The 14,269-nt window shown below is 39.4% G+C and overlaps 1 protein-coding gene across 6 annotated transcripts in view; it reads left to right on the forward strand.

The window, feature by feature from the left end:
• Positions 1 to 13,828, forward strand: part of Fut8 (fucosyltransferase 8) — a 214,389-nt gene extending 200,561 nt beyond the window's left edge. For all 6 annotated transcript variants that reach the window (XM_029484493.1, XM_021178765.2, XM_029484495.1 and 3 more), the window contains 2 exons: positions 1,376 to 1,526; positions 12,843 to 13,828. In XM_029484493.1, coding sequence (XP_029340353.1) covers positions 1,376 to 1,526; positions 12,843 to 13,160 — 469 coding nt within the window. In that variant the 3' untranslated portion in view covers positions 13,161 to 13,828. The remainder of the gene's footprint in view (positions 1 to 1,375; positions 1,527 to 12,842) is intronic.
• Positions 13,829 to 14,269: the final 441 nt, after the last annotated feature.

The following is a 14,269-nucleotide window of genomic DNA, read 5'->3' on the forward strand; positions in this document are numbered from 1 at the left end:
TTTTTTTTTTTTTTTTTTGATTTGCATTTCCCTGATGATTAAGGATGTTAAACATTTTTTCAGGGGTGCCCGAGATTTCAATCTTAGTCTAAAGATTTACGCACCAAGTCAGTGAGTTTTAATTCAGAGCAGAATGATTTGAACAGGTGTAGACTTTTTCAAGACAACCAGTTTTGATATTTTTAAGAACATATCTTATATAAGACTACCAACATATTATTTGGCAGACATCCATCCACAGTAGCTTGCTTCCATAAATCCAGTAGAATGACTTTTCTATTACTGTTATGACTAAGAATAATAGATGGATCTTTTAAAAGGATGGAAATTGAAGACTGTAGGTTGTCACAAAGGTTTTGACTATTCATTTTTAAATTTATTTACATTAATAATTTGTAAAATTAATGAAGACATTTATATGTTTACATTTACTCACATCTGATCTGTCACAATTATAAACTAAAACTTTAAATGAAAGTCTGTCATAGTGTATGTCTAAAACAGCCCCATTTAAATATGAAAAAGCTCGGATAAACTCTTTGAAGGGTGATCATTACCAAGAGAATAAGAAGCCTAATGCTCTGTCATGAGTTACTAAAGCTCATAGTGATATATGTGTGTGTTTAAGATAATATTCCATAATGTGTGTTTTGAAACATGGTTCCACTACGTGTAGCCAGGTGAGCCTTGAACTCAGACCTCCTGCCTCAGCCAGCTAAATATTTGTGTTATAGGAATACACCACCGTACCTTGCAGGATATTCTGAATTAGTTTCTTTTTCATTGTTCACTTGAAAGCTGCTTCAACTACTCTATTAAATATTATCAAGTTCTCACTGTTAAAGAGGAAGTTTTTGATTAAAGAAGTGATCTCCTCAGAGACAGACACCCACAATGAAACCGTAGATAGAGCTTGGGGACTCTTACGGAAGAGTTGAGGGGAGGATTGCAGCCCCCAAAAGAGATGGAACTCCACAGGAAGACCAACAGAGTCAACTAACCTGGACCTTTGGGGTTCTCAGAGCTTGAACCACCAACCAAAGAGCACAGACGGGCTGGACCTAGGCCTCCCCAGCTTGGTCTTCATGTGGGTCCTGAACAACTGGAGCATGTTTTTCTAGCTGGGCTGCCTTGTCTGACCTCAGTGGGAGAGATGCACCTAGTCTTGTAGAGACTTGAAGTGCCAGAGTTGGGGGATACTCAGGGGGACCCTCACCCGCTTAAAGGAGAATGGGAAGGGGATGGGGGAAAGGCTTGTGAGGGGCCAAAGAAGTGGTAAATGAGATGTAAAGTGAATAAATAAATTTTTTAAAAAAGAAAAAAGAACTGGGCTATAGAATACTCAGTTTAGTCATTCAATCTCTTTCGTTTTCAGGTACTCCAATTATGAATTCATTAGTGATAACTCTATTTCCTGGTCAGCTGGACTACACAATCGGTACACAGAAAACTCACTTCGGGGCGTGATCCTGGATATACACTTCCTCTCACAGGCTGACTTCCTAGTGTGTACTTTCTCATCCCAGGTAAGCGGTAGTATGTTTTAGTGGACAGTACTCACTATTGAACTGAGCAGGAAAATTATTTGTGAGTCTGTGTTTTAAGTGTTAGCATGACATAACTCAGGATAATTTCCCTTTATGCTTGGTAGTAATTTGTTTTGTAAAATAGTAAAGAGATCCCATAGAAAAGTTGTTTGAGTACATTGAATATTTAGTTGTTTGCAGCAATGGTTGAATACATCTCCACTATTGTCAGTTAGTAAAGTACTTTAAAGTATTTGGTTATTAATAGCATCTAACAGAAACAGCAAGTAAAGTAATCGAGTTTCCTTTGTACATTCTGATTCTGCAAACAGCTAATATGTAACCAGACTCCATCCATTTCAGCTCATCACTGATACTGTGAGACTTAACTTCCCAGCCGGTTTGCCTCACTTGCTGGCTTTATAGTAATGACAATAAATGCAAGTCTTTTACAAGTTCTGATACATTTTTGTGAAGTAAAATGGTCTATGCTAAATTTAAATAATTGAAGTTTAAAAGTGTAAATACTACACTATCACGATAGCTCCTGGAGCTTGATCATTGCACATAGGCTGTGGGTTGGTGTGCATGTGTGTTTATGAGTATCTAATCAGTCTTCAGTGCCCTATGGAGTACTGGTACTACAGTATCTACTGTGAATGCTATTCTTTCCCCATTTGCCCTCTTATCACTGGTTAGCTTATTTAACCAGCCATTGAGTGACTATGCCCAAAGTAATATTGTATGCTAAGAGGACTTAAAGGGAGTTTGAAGATATAGGTTTGGCTCTTATTCAGAATCAAAATACAACTAGAGGACAATTACCAAAATATACAAATAGGTAGAAAATAAGTCTGCTTAAATGCTGAGACCATTATAGTCAAGAAAATATATAAAAGAAAACAGTTTGCATGGAAGTACATTTCAGAAAGAATAAAGAAATGGATCTGTTTTTTGTTTTTTGTTTTTACAATATGGTCATCAGTATACCTTATCCCAGTAGGATGTTGGTAAGATTTTCAAAAGGTGCTTATCCATGCAAAGGCTATAGTTTTCTTCATCATGAAATAAGAATATAACTCACTATATAAAAACAGCTACACAAATCAGGAGTAACACAGAAGGGATTCTAATCTCAACATAAAATCTCCTTAGCCTTCAAATTTCCATGAAGGCATCTAATGGTGATATTTCACTGGAATGAGGGCCCTGTCTTCAAAAACTATGTTTTCCTTTCTCGTTGCAGGGGGTCAGATGTATATCTACTTGACCCTACTCCTATTTTTGAGAACCTAGCTACCTGATAATACAGACTAAGTAGGTTATACTAGGAATACACACACACACACACACACACACACACACACACACACGTGCGCGCATATGTATGTGACAAAAATTAATGAAAAAGAGGCTGTGACTTTGAAATAGAGCAAGGAGAAGGGCATGTGGGAGAACTAGGAAGAGGAAAGGGAAGAAAGAAATGATGTAATTATATTATAATCTCAAAAATAAAAGGAAAAAAATTTTAAAGAGCCATTTTCAGACCAGTAAGATAGCTCAGTAGATAAATGTACTTGCCACCAAACCTGATGACTTGAGTTCAGAGTTCAGTCTCAGGATATGCATGCATGTATTCATTCATAAATATAATATATTTTTTAAAGTCACTTTTCCTGTGTCACTGCCTGCCCTTATTGACCTAAATTTTAGACCTGCTCCTCTAGCCCAGTGGTTTTTTTAATCTAGGCACTGCTGGCAGATATTTGTTATGAAGAACTATACTATGTATTTAGGGTATTAGCAGCATTCTTAGTCAAGAGTACTGTCAACACAAGTTGTAAAAACGAAAAATGTCCCTCGGCATTGCCAAATGCCCCTAGCAAAGCTGTCTCAATTGAGAAGCATTGTTCTAATTATAAGTTCTAAAATTAAATAAAAATATACACATCTCACTTATAGGGATGTGTCCAGTGTGTTTGTTTTCTTCTAGCCCTTCTTAAGAATCCTTTTATGCCATTCAGGGATGGAAAGTAATCATTTTTCTTTTTCCTTTTAAATATGTGCTTCATAATTTTTGAACAGCCAAGATTTTCTAAAGATGGCCTGGTCCAGATCACAAATGATCCTAAATTCAAGGCTGCGGGTGGCAGAGTTGGGATAGTTAGCCATCTCATGAATAATACTGTGGATGGCAGCCAGCGATAGCATAGGCTGTGATTCCCTACCAGATAAAAGTATATTCTCCTCCTTCCTTAGCTTGTGTTAGTAATGCTACTTTATTTGTACAAGTATTGTACAAATACTCAGCTTTTGAGATAAATAAAATAAGGCTGCAGAGATGGCTCAGCAGTTAAGAGCATTTGCTGCTCTCGCAGAGGACTTAAGTTTGTTCCCAGCACTCACATGGTGGTTCACAACCTTTTGTAACTCTAGCTCCAAGGATCCATCACCCTCTCCTGACAGACACCAGGCACACACATGGTGCACTTACATACATGCAAACAAAACAGTCATAAACATCAAATGATAAATATTTCTAATTTTAAAATTACTGTATTTTCCAGTGAGAAATTTATACCTAAAATAAAAAGAACTGGTCTTATGACTCTAATTTTGATCTAGAAATCATTACCACCATCACTCCATGATAATAGAATTTTGTCTAGGACAAAGAAAAAGGACACAGTGCTTTGCTTTTGTTTTGTGTGTGATATCAATCAGTGGAGTGAATTCAGACCTTGGATCCAGAGAAGCAGAGAGATCGGTTGTGAGATTTTTTCTTTAATCTCCAAGTCATTCCTAAAAACTGTTGATAAAATTCACCCAAAGTAAATTTGTTTGCTTTCAAGACAGGGTTTCTCTGTGTAGCCCTGGTTGTCCTGGTCCTATGTAGACCAGGCTGGCTTTGGACTTAGAGGTCTGCCTGCTTCTGCCTCCCAAGTGCTAAGATTTGTGTCGCACACAAAGTGACTTTTAGCTATCTATATCAAAGAAAATCTCAAACAATGTTTTATAACCCAAAGTAGACTTGAATAACTCAAATATTTTATATTAGAGTTCAGAATAGAAGTTTTTTAAAAGTAACCTTTTTTTTTTTTTTTTTTTTTGCCTGATGTAACTGTGGTCTCCAAGCTAATTGAGTGTGTGCTAACCTCGGCCTAGTCCTGGAAGCTTCTAGCCTCCACAAAAATTTCCTAGACCTAGAATGTTTTCAGGCTCTGACCTGCTGCTGAATAAGCTCACCTTTCTTGTTCTTTCTGATCTCCGGCTGGATGATTCAACTCAGCTGTCCTCACTGGAACTCCTCTCCAAGCTGACTGATTCAATCTTCTTTCTCAGCTTCTCCTGAATTTCTCTTTTTGGTCTCATACTAACTTTGGCAATATATTCTAATCTTCTAGCTCCTGTTCATTCTCTGGTTCATTCTGTCTTTACCTGCATCTAGTTTGTTCTCTCTCTGCAACTGTCTCTATAGCTGTCCTTGTAAAACTGCCTCCTTCCCCTCTTTTCTCTCTGCTTTGTTCTCTCTTCAGTAGCCTCTTTTTTTTTCTTCTTTTCTGTTCTTGTGAGAGTTGACTATATCCTATTTTGTCAAATCTTTCTCTGATTTGTCACTTTGTCTGCCATTCAGTTAGACCTCACTTTCAAACATGTTGCCTAGTGCGTAGTTTTTGTGAGAACTAAATACGTGTTTCATGTGGAACAACAGTAGTACTCAGCAACAGTAATGTGTTAAACACGTTAGCTGCTGATAGGCAAATAGTTATCTGAACATCATTGCCTCTTCTAGAGAATTTTCAGTGTTGGTTTTAGCAGCTATTTTTCACATAGCTACATTTCAAACTATATAACCTCAGATTTTAAAAGGAACATGAAACATGTGATTTATGAAGTCCATTATCTCTGCTTGTGGTCATGGGAGATGCTTAGTTAGGACCTACAGAGTCACCGTGGGGACAGGCACAACAGTTCTTCACAGGGATAAATAATTAGTAACTTCAGCATATTAATACCAGTGAACCACATGGCTTCCATTTTATTTAGCTTATTGAAAAATATATTGTCTTATAATGTGATTGTCTAAGTTAAATTTTCTGTTGCTGTGATTAAACACTATGGCCAAAAAACAACTTGGGAAAGAAAGGATTTATGTCACTTCCAAGTCACATGCCATCCCTGAGAGAATTCATGGCAGGAACCTGGACGCAGAAACTTAAGCCAAAGCCATGGAGAAGCTCTGCTCCCTTCTGTGCTCCCTGTGGCTTGTTCCCCTGCTTTCTTATGCCATTCACTTGCATAGGGGTAGCAATGCCCTGGTGGGCTGGATAATGCCCTGCAGACTTGCCTACAGGCCAATCTTAAGGGGCAGTTAATCTTAGTTAAGATTTCTTCTTCCTAGACATATCTAGGTTTATATCAAGAAGACAAAACCCACCCAGGCTCGTGACCTCTCAGACATAAGTTCTTCATTTTAGAAGAACGAGTGCTCAGGAGTGGTCCTGAGGTCAGTGCAAGTAAATCCTAGGCACACTGACTCATGAGTGTCCTGGCAGCCTTTTGGGTTACTTGTGTTCTGGTTTGACGTGCTAGGGGTTGAACCCAGGGCCTCAGGCATGATGGTAAACAAACACTCCACCTCTAAGCTATTTTACCAGCCTATGACATGGCATCATCATCCATATTCTTCTAAGGTTTTAGATATATTTTCTACCCCTCTGAAACATCAGTTTCTGGTGTTTCTAGATTTTATATTGGGTTAAAAAAAAGATTTGGGGAATTATCTCATTATTTCTCTTTTAAATAAAAAGTTTTTCAAACCAGAAATAGAAAACTCTTCCCTATTTCTGTTACAGTGTACGCTTACTTTTCCATATGCTTTCTTCAGAACTGTTTCACAAAGCCAAGTGTGCCCTAAATTGTTCAAATAGTAAGAAGAGTATTCGATAGTTATTATGAAAGAGTCAATATTAGCATTTTCCAAGATTATCAAGTGAGTTAGCAAAAGCTGTCAATCACATTCTAAACAGTTCCACCAAACAGTCATCCTATTATTTGTCAGTAGAGAACACCGTTCACAAACCATCCACCTCAGCACTTACATTCGTATTTGCAAATAATAATTAGCAAATTACTTATGGAAGCAAATGCATTTTTTTTCTAAATATTTTCTTTATTTACATTTCAAATGTTATCCCCTTTCCTGGTTTCCCCTCTGAAAACCCCCTATTCCCTCCCCCCTCCTCCTGCTCACCAACCCACCCACTCCTGCTTCCTGGTCCTGGCATTCCTCTATACTGGGACATAGAACCTTCACAGGACCAAGAGCCTCTCCTCCCATTGATGACGGACTAGACCATCCTCTGCTACATATGCAGCTAGAGCCATGAGTTCCACTATGTGGTTTTTTTTGGTTGGTGGTTTAGTCCCAGGGAGTTCTAGGGGTACTGGTTAGTTCATATTGTTGTTCCTCCTATGGGGCTGCAAACCCCTTCAGCTCCTTGCTTGAGTCCTTTCTCTAGCTCCTTCATTGGGGATCCTGTGCTCTATCCAATGGGTGGCTCTTAGCATCCGCTTCTGTATTTGTCAGGCACTGGTAGAGCCTCTCAGGAGACAGCTATATCAGGCTCCTGTCAGCAAGCTCTTGTTGGCATCCATAACATGATATGCACTCACTGATAAGTGGATATTAGCCCAGAAGCTCAGAATACCCAAAATACAATTCACAAAACACATGAAACTCAAGAAGAAGGAAGACCAAAGTGTGGATACTTCGATCCTTCTTAGAATGGGGAACAATATACCCATGGAAGTAGTTAGAGAGACAAAGTGTGGAGCAGAGACTGAAGGAATGACCATCCAGAGACTGCCCCACCTAGGGATCCATCCCATATACAACCAGCAAATAAATTAAATCGAAGAAATGAGAGTAGCTCATTGGTAGATAAAATATCAAAAAGAATTTCTGAAAAATCTTATTTATTGAGTTGTATAATCAGTTTTTACTACTCTGGCCTACCAAAGCAATTGTAGATGCATAAAGACCTTTAGGATTTTAACATTAGGACTGGAGAGATGACTCAGCAGTTAGGAGCCCTTTCTGTTCTTCCAGAGGACTCAAGTTTCATTCCCAGCACCCACATAGTGGCTTACAAACATCTGTAACTCCAGTTCCAGGGGATCTAGTGCCTTCCTCTGGCCCCCACAACACCAAGCACACAGGTGGTGCACAGATATACATGCAGGCAAACACCCAAACACATAAAATATAATGCTCCTTTGTAAGAAATCTTTTGTGATTTTAAAAATAAACTTAGTAAATCTTAAGAATAAAAAAGACCTATTGCTGTTGAAGTTTACTTTGTTTAGTGAGCAGCATTTCTCAATAATTTGAGTAGTTTTTCCCCTGTGGTACCTCCCTTTGTAACATTTATTAAAAACAGTCTCATGACATTCTATTAATTCCAAATCTACACAAAACATAACTGGCTACATTATACACTTTCAGTCCGATTTTGGAAAGCCCAGAGGACAAAATTAAAAATAACATTAACTTTCTGAGTAAGAATTTCCATTGAGATGTAGTTTGTGAAGCAGTAGTGGGTGCCTCCTGAGAGTAGCAAAGAGGAAAACACAGGATAAAAGATGGGACCCCTGTATCTACTTGCCTGCATAGAGGACAAGAAGTCTGTCTTGAGTCAGCCTGGATACCACTCACCTTTGGTGCTGGATGCTGCACTGTGCAACTTGTGTTGCCTTTGTTTGGACATTCATACAGTGCAGCCAAAACTGGTTCTATTCTCTCATGGTATAGAAAAACTAAGTAATGTAAAGGGAAAGTGCATAGATCTCCCAGCATCACTCACTAAACTGAGAAGAGCTTTCAAATCCTCATACTAGGAGGGCCTCTGACTAACTTTAAAATATGACAGAAACAAGGACCTATCTGCTGTGAGAAAGGTTGACGCCCATCTACTCAGAGTGATATTTCTAAGGGTTATATTCTAACTAACGGATGCTTACTTAAAACCATCATACCTATGTTATATCTCTTAGCAGGAACTTTTGCTCTTAATCATCACTGTATGCTTAATAATATGCTAGAAAGTGATGAAGTATTCTCACAGAATGAAATAAAATGTACTGTATACAGCTATACTGTTTGCAAACCATACACTCCCCCTCTCAGTCATACATGGGAACCAACTCTGAGTTGAATATTGTCATCAGCTGCAAGCCTTTATTACCTACTACATGATTTGAATTTGTAAAGTCCAGAGGAGGCCTAATGTAATTGAATGCAAACATCAACACTATAATGAGCCTCCTAGCCCTTAGCTGTAAATTGCTCCAGGATGAAGATAAACAACCATTATTTATTCAAAATGTTGTGTATAGACCTTAACTTTTAAATATTACTCACGGGCTTGAACATCCATTACTGGAGCACCACTTATTCAACATATAATTACTGAACACCTACTATGTGGCACCTGTAGTTCCAGTTGCTTATGTGCTCTGAAGCACATCCTCTAGAACCAGAAAGAATGCTAACTGTGGCTGTAGTATTTGCTATCTGCTTTTGTGTTTTAAAAATAAAGCTACAAAATCTTCCGGTGTTTTAAAAATAAAGCTACAAAATCTTCCGGTGGCTTAGTTTCTTCATCTGGAAAAGCTCGGCTGCTGCCGTTATGGCCATTACTGTAAAGCGCCACACCAGGTGACTGGAGGTACCAAACTCATATTTGTTCAGAAATCTGTCTCATATTGGCCTAACTTGATATCTGAAATTTATCATTATTTATTCCTTTGGTTTAAGAAAATACAGATGTACTCACAAAGGCTAACAAATCATAACTACTATACCAATACATAAACGAATATTTTCACAAAAAGAAAGCAAGGCCTATATTCCAGTGTTATTCTCATGAGAGCAGAGCTTTAAAAGGTGAAGAGAGAGAACCATATTGTAGTCGTCCTGACAATAACCCAAGTCTTGTGTTTCTGGCTAAAAAATGCTGGAAAGTGGGAGGAGGAGTCTTGAAGAGAAGACTCGGGGGGTTTCCCCTGGACTGCCTTAGCTCTTAGGTTGTGTCTTTCTGATACAACAGAATGAATATACAGTATAAAATTTGTAAGATATGTTATGTCAAAAGAATATGTATGATAGTCGCAAGTATATGTGGGATGCCTGGGCTCAAACTCGAGTCTACCAGTTACTGATAGTGTAACAGGGGCAAGTGCTTTTGGTTCCCTTTGGTGTCTGTAAGATGAATGATGGAATAGTATGGGGATACTGAGAAGATTATCTCAAATAATGCCTCACATCAGTATTTGACAATAAAAGCTCAGCAAATATTAGCTTCTTCCATGTTACTTAGTTTGCTGTTAGTGGAGCTTTGCTATTCAACACTGAGGATACATTCTGAGAAGTGTGTCATTAGAGACTTTTGTCATTGTCAGAATGTGACATGAGCTAAGATGTTTACAGAGTTTTGAGGATGTCATCTTATGAGACCACCACTGTGTATTTGGTCTGTCATTGATAATTCTTGTTTTTTTCCAGAATTCCAAGTTAATTTTGAGTCTGTGTATACTTTTGGCTGAATTTGAAGTTTAAAAGTTCTAAATTGTTTTTATTCTTATTTCATTACAATTTTTGTTTCTACCATTGATCCTATATCATGGCAGCCCCAAGATTAACTTAGTTTGTTGACGGTGTTAACTTGAAAACAAGCTGAGATGGTAGCACATGCCTAATTCCAGCATTACAAGTAGAAATAGGGCTAGGAGGTGGTGGTGCTTACCTTTAATCCCAGCATGTGGGAGGCAGAAGCAGGTGGCTCTCTGGGAGGTTGGTCTACAGAAGGAGTTATAGGACAGCCAGAGCTACACAGAGGAACCCTGTCTCAAAAAAAAAAAAAAAGGAAAGGAAGAAGGAAGGAAGGAAGGAAGGAAGGAAGGAAGGAAGGAAGGAAGGAAGGAAGGGGCAGGGAGATGCATCCAAGATCATCCTTAGCTACGTAAAGAGTTTGAGGCCAGCCTGAGCTACACAAGCCCTATCTCAAGAAGAAAGGAAGGAAGGAAGGAAGGAAGGAAGGAAGGAAGGAAGGAAGGGGCAGGGAGATGCATCCAAGAGAAAAAAGAAAGAAAAAAAGAAAAAATCACTGTCTTGAATTGTTTTGGCAGTAGTTGGAATAATCACTTTGTTTTTTAATTCCTGTGGGGGCGGGGGCAGTCAGAATGAGCTCAGAGTAGAGGGCTTGCCTTTGCATAAGGCCCTGGATTCAGTGCCCAGCATCACTGAGAGAGAAAAAGAACATCTTCATTCAGTTCTTGATCTCCACAGATGTCTCGGTTTAGAAACATCTGCTGAGCCATTCTAAAGTACCATTAGCAGATTAACAGCTATTAATAGTAGTTTCATTTTTAAGTAGATGCAAAATGTTGGCATAAGGACAATGAAAATTCATTAAATGAGATAACCAAACTAGAGCTGTGGAGAAATTTGGCCTGCATTGAGCTCTCAGTCAGAATATAAAGAAGAAAAGTGTTCAGGGCACAATGCTGACTCTCTCCTGTTGTCACCTAACTCGGGAAGCGCCCTGAAACCCGCTTTGCTTCCGAGTAAACCTGTTAGTTGCCAGAGTGTTTGTAGCTTAGCTCAGCTTCATCACCAAGCCTATTAAATTCAGGGAGTGGAGTTCAGGGGATGGGGTTTTACCTGCTAGAGAGGGTATTCTCTAACAGAAGAATCTTTTAAGTCTTCTTAAAACAACGCTAATTGGGTAGATACATCTTCCTTAAAGACCTGCCGAGCTTGTATCAGTACAAGCGTGCTGTTATGTACACTGCACACTTTAGAGCTCCTTGGGAATAGCTGATACATTTAAACTTGCTCATTGATCATCAGTAAATATATAAATCTCTACTAAGAAGAGTTCTAAGAAAACACTATGGTTAAAAGTGGATAAAGAACTGGAGAGGTGGCTCAGCTGTTTAGCACTTCCTGTGCTTGTAGAGGACCAGAGTTCACTCCCATGTGTGGCAGCTCACAACCTCCTATCTAACTCCAACTCCAGGGAATCCGACAGCATTCTGGCCTCCATAAGCATCTGCACATGCACATAAATAGAAATAACAATTAAGTCTTTTCACATTAATTAGTTTATTCACTTTACATCCAGATCACTTCCCCCCATCTCCCCATCATACTGTCCTCCTCTGAGAGGGTGGAGCCTCCCCCTGGGTATCCTCCCTACCCTGGCACATCAAGTGTCTGCAGGATTAGGCACATCCTCTCCCACTGAATCTAGTCAAGGCAGCCCAGTTAAGAGGATGAGATCCACAGGCACACAATAGATTTCGGGATGGACCCTGCTCCAATTGTTCAAACACACACATGAAAGACCAAGCTGCATATCTGCTTCATACGTGCAGGGGCCCTAAGTCCTATCCATCTATGCTTTTTGGTTAGTGGTTCAGTTTCTGAGAGGAGCCCCCAAGGGACCACAATAGTTAACTCTGTTGGTCTTCCTATGGTGTTCCTGTCCATTCAAGGTCCCTCAGTCCTTCCCTCAACTCTTTCCTAAGACTTCTGGGGTCCGTACCTGTATCTGGGGTCGTGGGTCTCTGTTTCAGTCAGCTGCTGGGTGGAGCCTCTCGGAAGACAGGACACATTTTGAGTCAAAAGTTTTGTGGATTGGGTGGGTTAGCATCCTTATCCTTCTTCTGGGGGCCATTTCAGGTTCTATATCACCACTGCTAGGGAAATGCCTCCATGAGATCCAGCTGTAAGGCATTTTCTCAATTAGTGATCAAGGGGGAAAGGCCCCTTGTGGGTGGGACCATCTCTGGGCTGGTAGTCTTGGTTCTATAAGAGAGCAGGCTGAGCAAGCCAGGGGAGGCAAGCCAGTAAGGAACATCCCTCCATGGCCTCTGCATCAGCTCCTGCTTCCTGACCTACTTGAGTTCCAGTCCTGACTTCCTTTGGTGATGAACAGCAGTGTGGAAATGTAAGCTGAATAAACCCTTTCCTCCCCAACTTGCTTCTTGGTCATGATGTTTTGTGCAGGAATAGAAACCCTGACTAAGACATACTATATATTTATATAACACCCCTCCTCCCCCCCCCCTCTCTCTCTGTCTCACTCTGTGTGTGTGTGTGTGTGTGTGTGTGTGTGTGTGTATCCAGAAATGAAAAATAACTATCTTCTCAGCCCTCTCAGCCCTGGAACCCATCATTGGTTAAAGATTGCCATGCAGTGGGGTGTTTACACTGTGTACCAACATACTTGTTTTCTCCTCTTTTCCAAGGTCTGTCGGGTTGCTTATGAAATCATGCAAACCCTGCATCCTGATGCCTCTGCGAACTTCCATTCTTTAGATGACATCTACTATTTTGGAGGCCAAAATGCCCACAATCAGATTGCTGTTTATCCTCACAAACCTCGAACTGAAGAGGAAATTCCAATGGAACCTGGAGATATCATTGGTGTGGCTGGAAACCATTGGGATGGTTATTCTAAAGGTATCAACAGAAAACTTGGAAAAACAGGCTTATATCCCTCCTACAAAGTCCGAGAGAAGATAGAAACAGTCAAGTATCCCACATATCCTGAAGCTGAAAAATAGAGATGGAGTAGAAGAGATTAACAACAGAACTCAGTTCAGACCATCTCGGCCAAGCAGAAGCCGCAGACTAACACATGGCTCATTGATAGACACGCTCCACACCAAGAGCAAGCGGGAACCCTCAGATGCTGCACTGGTGGAACGCCTCTTTATGAAGGGCTGTGGTGCCCTCAAGCCCATACACAGTACAATAATGTACTCACACATAACATGCAAATGGATTATTTTCTACTTTGCCCCTTTAAATATTATGTCCCCATTGAACAAACACTGCCACATTGTGTAATTTAAGTGACACAGACATTTTGTGTGAGACTTAAAACATGGTGCCTATATCTGAGAGACCTCTGTGACTTACCGAGAAGATGTGAACAGCTCCCTTCTCTGGGGAAGCTGGTGGTGGTGTGGCCACTGAATTCACTCCAGTCAACAGATTCAAAATGAGAATGGATGTTTTTCCTTTATATGGTTGTCTGGATTTTTTTTAAGTAATTTCATCAGTTCAGTTTATCCACCTCATCATTAATAAATGAAGGATACATCAATAAAATAAAATGAAATATTCACTCTCCATTAGGAAGTTTTGTAAAACAATGCCATGAACAAATTCTTTAGTACTCAATGTTTCTGGACATTCTCTTTGATAACAAAAAAATAAATTTCAAAAAGGAATTTTGTGAAGTTTCTGGAATTTTGTATCACTGATTATATAGTTACAAGCTTTATAGTAGAAATATGGTAAAAATGGGTTTATAGTTTTTAAAATTTGTTTTCTACTTTTGTTCTACTTTTTTCAGCTTCTGATAGAGTAATCATATTTTAACTAAGAGAAGAATCGGTCCCTCTAATACTAGTAACTGGCTTCAGTTGGTACATAACTTGAAGTTGCTAAGAACATGCTTTGGTGGTGTTTATTATCTTACTTTGTATATTGTTGCTTTGTTTTAATTGAATGAAGTAGTTATTTTCTTGCTTCCAGAGAAACTAGTGCTTGCTCTCATCTATAAAGCTAACCAGAGCAGGTTTGTGTGGTGGCATCTCTTAACTGTGGCATCTGTCACTTTTTGTCATTTTTTTTTTTGTGTTGTTCCATCCAGGTACATGTCCTG

This window comes from Mus caroli, chromosome 12 (genome assembly GCF_900094665.2).
Source record: "Mus caroli chromosome 12, CAROLI_EIJ_v1.1, whole genome shotgun sequence".
Lineage (NCBI taxonomy): Eukaryota > Metazoa > Chordata > Mammalia > Rodentia > Muridae > Mus > Mus caroli.